At 40.2% G+C, this 8949-nt stretch overlaps 1 protein-coding gene across 1 annotated transcript in view; it reads right to left on the bottom strand.

Moving 5' to 3' along the window:
• Positions 1–8949, bottom strand: part of LOC103741490 (pregnancy-specific glycoprotein 22-like) — a 19068-nt gene that overhangs the window by 7418 nt on the left and 2701 nt on the right. Inside the window, 2 exon segments of the mRNA XM_029567905.1 lie at positions 1416–1648; positions 2168–2317. Of these exon segments, the coding sequence (XP_029423765.1) occupies positions 1416–1648; positions 2168–2317 (383 nt within the window).

The raw sequence follows: 8949 nt of genomic DNA, 5'->3' as shown, positions 1-8949 counted from the left end.
GGCGGGTGTTGCAGGACCAGGGAAGCAGAGAGAGTTGAGGGCGGGGCCGGGTCCAGAGTCAGTACTCCTGCGGCCCAAGGAAGGCACCAAGCCGGTCGGGGTGAACAGGGTCAGGAATCAGCACAGAGCCCAAGCTAGGAGTAGAGAACAGTGGGGGAGATGGAAGGGTGAGCGCGGATGGCGGAGTCAAGGCGTGGAGGGCTGCTTGGTAGACTTACCCCAAGAGAGGCCTGAGGGCGGGAGAGTGGGCCAGGAGAGTTAGCTAGTGATGCAGGTCCAGGAAGCAGGGAGAGATGAGGGCGGGGCCAGGTCCCGAGTAAGCAGTGCTCCTGGGGCCCAAGGAAGGCACCAAGCTGGCCTGGGTGAAAAGGATCAGGAAGCAGCACCAGTTCCCCACGTGTCTGGGGACCCAAGACCAGGAATGGCGCAGGGCCCAAACCAGGAGGAGAGAACAGCGGCAGAGTTGGAAGGGCGAATGAGGCCGGGGGCGTCAATGCGTGGAGGGCTCCACGATGGACCCACCCTGAGAGGCCTGAGGATAGGATAGAAGGTCCCAAGCATCTTTTTAACCCATGTGTAGATAGATCAGGTGGAATATTTTTCCCACTAACTTTTGTGCAAATTCTTTATGGTAATTTCTATACGTATAAACAGTCCCCTCCATTATAAAGTAGATTTTTGCTTCTTTTTCATTAAATAATTTGTTGTGGAATTGACATGGCCTAGTCATTTTAGTGTGTTAAGCCCTAGACATTAGGATTGAGGGAGGAGGTGCACAGCCATATGGAAACAGAGTCCTACAAGCTCCTGGGACCCTGTTCATATGATTCTATGACAATGGTGTCAGCATATAAAAGTCCCATGCAAACTCAGGCAGATAAAAACCAGCATAGAACTTGGGAAATGGACAGCAGACCTCAATCTTAGCTGAGGAAACATTGGCAGCCAATTCAGTCACTTGGTGAGACAGGAGAAGAGCTGGAACCAAAGCTCTGAGCTCCTTGTCTCTGAGCTGCCTTTCATCTCTCCTTTTGAAAGAAAGAGGTTGTGTATCTTTCAAAACCCTGGGTATTTCTTTGGAATATAGAGTGAGGAAATGGAGGGAAGAGGAAGGTATGAGTTAGTGACAGAAAATGTGTACCTGATGTCAAAGAACCTGCATTCCCATGGATAATTCCCCCCCCCACCATCTGAGGCTTTCCAGAACTAGGAGAACCCCTGATTACATACCACGTGCATCCTTGGCCAGCTATAGAAATCAGAGAAGCAAGAAAGGAAGTGTCAACTCAGGATAGAGGGGGAATTCAGAGGAAGATTGGAATTTGCTTACACCCTTACCATAAGCTGGGAATGAATTCTTCTGCATCTTTCCAGAAAACCAAAAGCCTCCACAGAAAGCTTGGTGCTCATATTACAAGGATCCAATTAGCAAGCACTGTAATTTTCTTTAATGTGGTCCTATTGAGGGTAGTGACAAAGAACTGACTGATGGTAAAGTTATTCCCAAGGTCTATATCAATGTTTTGTAGGATGAAAATTCCTGAGTCTTTTTCCATGATGTTCTTGAACAGCAGGGATCCATTGGTATAGAGTGTCACTCTCCTGCTGAATGCAGGCCCTGTGTAGCTTAAATTATTGATTGTGATGGCTTATCCTGGGTGTCAACTTGACTGGATCTGGGATTAACAGAAATGAAAGAGATCTTCTTGATTGGATCATCTAAAGCCAGAAGATACACCCTAAATGTGGGTGTTACCTTCTGATGGCAGCCTGTATAAAAGGCCACTGCAGAGGAGAACACCTGACTTCTTGCTGCTTGCCTTCTCTCTCGCTGGTGTGTTCATCTTGCTGCTGTAGATTGAAGACTAGCTGATCTTTTGGAATTTGACAGACCTTCAGCGCCGCTTTGGGACTACTGAGACATCTACCCTCATGGACTGAGCGACTATGGATTCTCAGCCTCTCCAGTGTGGTGCAGCCATTGTTGGACTACTCGGACTCTATCCTGTGAGCTAAGCTGATAAATTTCCATACATATATATTCATTCTACCAGTTCTGTTTCTTTGGAGAACCCTGAGTAATACATTGATTTTTTTTCATATCCTGCAATTTCATAACCGGTGACCATACCAAAGACTATACCATTGTTCACACGTTTGAACATACTTTCTCCCTCAAACCAGTGGAAGGCTACAGGATGCACTGGCAGATCATGGGCAAGTAGAAGAACATTCTTCCCTTCAGCAACATGGGGTGGCACCTCTTCAATAGTGAGTTTAGCTGTGATAGGAAGGTTCCAGAAGCTTAAAAGTAAGACTAGGTGGGGAGAAAGAGAAATCTGTCAATTTGGGACCTTTGTATTTTGCAGAAAAGTAAGACCTGAACAGATGTTCATCTCTCAGCTATGGTGTATAAGTGTGTAATACCCGGAGTGCCTCCATTTTGTATAAGTTTAACTGGTCAATCATCTGGTCATAGGACCGCCCCTAGGAAGACAGGTCACTCTAAATAGATGGGCTGAGTACCTAGTGCTTAATGAGATAGTATTTCCTGCCTGGAATCCCACCTACTAAGGCAGAAGTTCCTAGCTACAGCCATGTCCTCTGTGAGTTGCCTGCTTCCCTGAATTCTTCCGGGAAGTGTGCTTTCCCTTTTTCTTCTTCATGCCTTTCTTACTAAACATGCTTTCTTTAGGCTTTGGGCTGTCCCTAGCATCTAGTATTTCTTTACTTTTTCTCTAAAGCTTCCTTCTCCCAGCCTTGTGACTGCCAGTCAACCACATATCTGACCTCCCAGGCAGGCTCTATGGCTTTCTTTCCTTCTTCCTACCATTCACCTACTCAAGGCAGCTGCCAAGATTACCAAATTGCCTGCCCTGATGATTTCTTTTTCTTTAAAGTTCTAATAAAATTGTAAAAGGTTAATTCAGCTGATTTGGAACTTTTTGAGTCTGGGTAGTCTTTCCTAGTAGTCCCGAACTCCATAAGAAGTGTCTGTGTGAGCGTGTGTGTGTGTGTGTGTGTGTGTGTCTGTCTGTCTGTCTGTCTACTGTCTCCTTACAGTGGGTTAACAGCATGTCCTCCATTTCCTCAGTGCCCCTGAACATTTCCTTTCTTCTGTATCACACTCCCTCACTGCATGACTTTTCTGGGGGATGTCATAAGAGCTGATTCCCCAGATACCCTAAGCCAATCTTTTGCCTGAGCAACAATGAGAGCACTTCTGAAAACAGCACATCCTGGATCCAAAGCAGCATATTAAGAACAGCTGCCTTTGTACTTTCTTACCCTGATGTCTTCAAAGTACTCTCTGCTGCTTTGCTGTCCTGCCTGTCTCTGCTTGCATATTGCTAATAGTTTAGAGCTCTGGCAGCTTCCTACTCCTAGGAACAAAGCATTATCATCAGCAAAGGCAACTGCCTCTCAGCTACTTTGCTCCTAAAATGAGATTTATTATCTTAAATCTACATAAAAATTTATTTATTTATTATTATTACTATTATTATTATTTCATGTGTTTGAGTATTTTCCTTGCATGTATAGGGCAGAAGACGGTGTCAGATCTACTGGAAATGGCTTTAGGGAGGCCTGCTAGCTGCCTTGAGGGTGCTGTGAATTGAACGCGGGTTCTCTGCAAGAGCAGCCAGTGGTCTTAACTACTGAGCTATCTCTTCAGTTTTCAAACTTCACATTTGCTCATTTATGCCATACTTTCCTCAGATCTTAAAGAGAAAAGGTATAAACTTTCCACTTTTTCGTGTTGCACCTACATTTCATTTCATTGTGCCATGTGTGTCTCCAATTGTTTTCACGTGTTGTTTGTTTTATACGCGCAGCCCAAACTGTTCTTAACAAACTGTGGCCACTTTGGTTTCTTTCCTTTTCACAGAGAGGATTACTGGAGTTATAATCCTAACAAGCAGTAGCATTGAAAGTCTTGGTTGCTAGATCTTCTGCATAGTTATATATGCATGCACATGTCTACATGTGCTTATGCTTTTTTTGTATCATGGTCTCAAACTGGTTTGTAAGTATGCACTCATGTGGACTGGAGCTATTAAATTGGACCAGCTTCCTATTGGTTTGTAGTAAAACAGGCAAAATAAGTTTGGCCACATGTCGAGTATGCCAACAAAAGAGACAGAGAGGTGGCAAACAGTGAAACTAGCAGAGGAAGCTCATGGGTCTGAATCTCTATTAGAGAGGATTAACATGAATTTTTTAGTTTAAATAGAAAAACAGTTTTTTAAAGACAAGATATACATAATTATAAAGTTTAATAGCAGTGGTCAAGACATTATCTCTTTGATGTTTATCTCAATACTGGTTCTGTGACATATTCTCTATTAGTTGAGGGTATCAGTTAAATTTAAGAGTTTTTCCTCCTGTTCCAGAGTGGAATTGTTCCAACTGGATAACTGTCCTTCTCTGAGATGCTAACCTCTTCATTCCTAGGATTAAGAGGATGACTTATCTCTGTGCATTTAGGTGTGATTTGTGTGTATATGTATGTGAGTGTATATAGAGGTAGGAATTTTAAGGATTCTAAGGATATCTTTTGACCACTATTGCCTCTACAGAACAAATAAGAAAACAAGTTTTTCAAGGTTCATATCTTACCAAAGCCTATGTAAGATAGGGTGGGTCATTTTTAAAAACCTACTTTAAGGTTTACAAAGAAATCTTAAAGTTTACTGATAATCTTAATGTGCTTTGTCTCCCACAGGATGTTTAATGTGTTTTACCTGTATTTATTATGGGTAGATAATAAAGATATCATGTATATGTTTTCTGGTTTTTAAATACAACCTCCTGGATTTTCATTTAAAATTATCTCATTTAAAATATTATCTAAATTTTAGAAAAGTAATAACATTAATAATAACGAAGGAAAAGCAAAACTCACAGTTAAAAAGAGGAAACAAGCCAGGTGTGGTGGCATAAGCCTTTAGTCTCAGCACTCAGGAGGCAGAGGCAGATGGATCTTTGTGAGATTGAGGCCAGCCTGGTCTATACAGCGAGTGCCAGGCCAGCTGGGGCCAATGGGACACTCTGTCTCAAAAAGACTGAAAAAAGAAGACAAAAGGTTATAGATATAAAATTATTTTGATAGAAGAAAATCTGATTTTGTATGAGGAAGAATTTTTGTATTGTAAGATAAAAATTGTTCCAAAATGAGAATGGATGAGAATAATGTTAGAAAATTTAAGTATGTTATAGAAGAATTGGGAAAAAATTAAAACAAGTAAATATGGTTATAAGAAAGTTGTATTTATTACTTTATATTACTGTATATTATAATATAAAGATTGTTTAAAACTTTAATATCAAAGTTGTATGTGGTTTTCATGACTTTAACCCTTGTACTCAGGAAGCAGAGGCAGGTGGATCTCTATGACAAGAAAACAAAAACAAAAACAACAACAAAAAACAGCAACAAACAAACAAAACCTCAATTATAAGGTCAGGTTTTAGAGATGGCTCAGTTGTTAAGAGCATATGCTGTTCTTCTTAAAGACCTAAGTTCAGTTTTTTGTAACATGTTATGTGACTAACACCCACCTGCAATTCCAGCTCTAAGGGATTTGATTTATCTGGCCTCTGTAGGCTCCAGTACGCTTGTACACAGACACAAACATATGCATACATATACAGGTGATTAAAAATAAAATAATGTCTGGAAAGTGTAATCCCTTGAACTCTTAAAGAAATATACTGATGACTTTACTCTTTGGTTATACATTCCTTTTGGGTGTTTAAGACCATACAGTTGGCCCAAATGAATCAATTTATTTTTACACTTAAGGTTGATTGAGGATATGTTCCTCAGGGGTCACATGGGCTTGGGAGGAGCCCCTGGCTCCTTTCTTTTACCAGTTCCATCTATGTAAAGATAAGTCAAAAGTCCTGCTCCGCCATGTCTGGCTTTACTTGGAAGCATGGATGAAATGTTTCCTCTGAGTTGACTCTCTTCTTTGTAGACTGGACATTGGTTCAAGCCTATCTGGTGGGGTCTCCATGGCCTCCCTGAACAAGAGTGCAGGTGACTCAACACAGTTAGAGGACTTCAAATCTTGGTCTGCAATACTGTAATGCCCACCTGTAGCTAAGGGAAACAACCTGCTGTTGTTCTAAAATGATGGATAAATTTCGTTTTCTCCCCCAATCTAGAAGCCTTTGAGAGGGAACTGACACTGATTCTAACCAATCCAACAGCTATCAAAATACCCGAAAGCAAATGTTGAATCCATCACTCTAGAGTCCAGCCTTGGCAGACAAAAGAAAAATGAGGAGGAACCCAATAGAGGGATGCTTTTGCAAGCCCTTGTCAAGAAATTCCAGTGGACTCTCATATGAATATTTGAAAATTGCCCTGTTCTGACATTTTTTTTAGTTCCCTGTCTACAACTTGTAGTGCTAATTACTCTTGCTTTTACTTCTCCTTCACATCTCCTGTTCTCCAGTTGAGGACTTTCTTTTCCCTCTACAGTTAAGAATTATGCAATTTAGGAGTCTTTTTGACAGACGCACTGAAGGGGTACCTCAATTGCCTCACACTGCATCCCTGTTCAGCATGGAAGGAGCCAGAGCGATCTGCATCCTGATTCCCTATTGGCAATTTGGGTAACTTCTTCAGAGGATGATGTGATAAGAATAGGAGGTAGGAATTGGCTAGGCAGTTAGGGTAAAAAGACCCCAAAGAAAAGTAGCCAGTTCCTTGGCTAAAACTCACAATGTCTTTGGGCTTCTTAGCAATACACTCTGTTCCAAAGGCCAAAAATGTAGAAAATATTTAGGAGCTTTTATCTAATCCTTAAAAGATTTTAGGGTTACCTCTTCAGAGGGGAGAACGTTAAAGTAGCCAAAAGCCCCATAAAAAACACATAAAAGTAGAAAAATAAAGAAAATAAATATTTTAAAATGTATAGTTCAGAATTCAATACCTTGTGTCGATGCAAAAGCATAACTCTCACCTCAAAGGGGATAAGAGATAGTTATTCTGGAGCCAAATATGAGTGACCATGACCCAGGAACACAGATTCAGGTTACCCCAAATTCCATGTTCCAGCATGGTAACAGTTGCCTTACATTTTTATAGTAACAGAACAAAGAAAAGTCATAAATCAAGACACTTTCAAGTACGTTGGAGAATACATTCAGTAGGTAGGTCGCAGCAAAGCTAGGGCTTTTTTTACTACAGGTCTCAGATGCTATCTGATGACATTTTTAGCCTTTTGATTGGTGACACCGGGTGGTCGGCTAGGATAATACATTCTAAAATGTTTTTATCTGTTGGTCGCAGGATGTTAGATCAGAAACAGAGGTGGTTAAGGAGTGGCTGTTTAGGGGGCTCAAGATGGCTGGAGATAAATGGTAACTAGGCTCTGGTCCTGAAACATCCCAAACTTTCCACAGTCTCCAGAGTGATAACCAGTTAGTCAGCCTTGCAGGAAGTTCAGTCCAATGTGCAGGAGTTCTTTTTGGGAACTTTTCTTTCACATGAGATAAAATGAATGCCTGATTCCCTGTTACAATAAAGTTTTCAATACCATCTATTTTTTATAATGTTTACAAAAATGGCTTAGAAAAACAAGGACTTTTAAGTATGATAACTAAAATTTCGGAAATAGATTCAGAGTCCTCTTTGAAGTTTAAAGATTAAACCATGCCAGATGATTTCATCATCTGGGATAAAAAAGAAGGATGTCACATCAAAGACTCCATTCTGACTGGAGGAAAAAGACTGTCCAGTCACTTCAAATAATCTCCTGTGCTGCGAAACTCAATAAGATGAGCTTTTAGAATCACACTTCTCATGTGAAACATGTGTCAGCTTCCTTGGAGAAATTTTCTGTGTCAGAACACTGGATGAGACTCATCTTCAACCACATTGACAGTGGACTACTGCAAATAACTGAACATTTCTCTAATCTTTCATGTTTCTTAGACATTTTTGTTTCTGATATTTAATATTTCATTTGCTATATTCCAAACTGTTGAAATAATGCCAATCTTTTTAAAATAAGTTATAAATAAGGATATCATTACCTTTCATTAATCATGGCTTTTTTTATGATCTTTTTCATACCCACATCCCCTTCCTTACTTGAAACTATTTTCCATGTTTAAAAGATTCAAGAGTATTTATTTTTGTAATTTTTTTTCTCATTATACAATAGTATAATTAGTATATTAGCATATCACTAGTATAATATGCACTAACAGTCTAGTTTGTAAATTAACAAAAACTTACTTTGAGTTTTCTAAAAACAAAGCAAAATTTAAAAAAACCCAAAACAATGCACCCCTCCACCCCATTGTCAAGTATCCTAGTTAGCTTTCTGTTGCTGTGATAAAATCCACTGATGAAAATACATGAGGAGAAGAAAGGGTTTAATTGGTTTACATGTCTTTGTCACCATTTATCATTGAGGGAAGTCAGGAAAAGAACCTGGAGGCAAGAGCTGAAGCACAGACCTCAAGGAGTGCTGCTTATTGTCTGGCTTCTTGGCCTGTGGTCAGCCTGCTGATGTCTTATATAACTCAGGACCACCGGCTCAGGGTTGATATCAACCGTAGTGGGCTGGGACTCCCACATCACTCAACAACCAAGAAAAATTCCTCACAGACATGTCCAGAGGTCACTCCAAAAGAGAAAACTTCCCAACTGAGGTTCGTTCTCAAGTGTATCAAGTTGAGCACTGCAGCTATCCAGCACATCAAGGTGCTTATATTTTTAATAAACCCCAAATTTACAGCCAAAAAGAATAAACATTTGTCTGTTAGAAACTTTAACTTCCTTTACTCTTGCTAGAGATACTCAAACATTTAGGTTATGTCCTCTTATCCAAACAATAAAAAAGACACCAGTATCTAAAAACAACAATATTCTTGTTGTTTATATCTTTTATATCTTGAGTGCTAATGCTTCTTGATTAAATCAGATTT

This window comes from Nannospalax galili, unplaced genomic scaffold, assembly GCF_000622305.1.
Source record: "Nannospalax galili isolate Female #2095 unplaced genomic scaffold, S.galili_v1.0 scaffold780, whole genome shotgun sequence".
Lineage (NCBI taxonomy): Eukaryota > Metazoa > Chordata > Mammalia > Rodentia > Spalacidae > Nannospalax > Nannospalax galili.
Note: the sequence above shows the minus strand (reverse complement) of the source record. Positions and strands in the feature narration are given on the sequence as shown.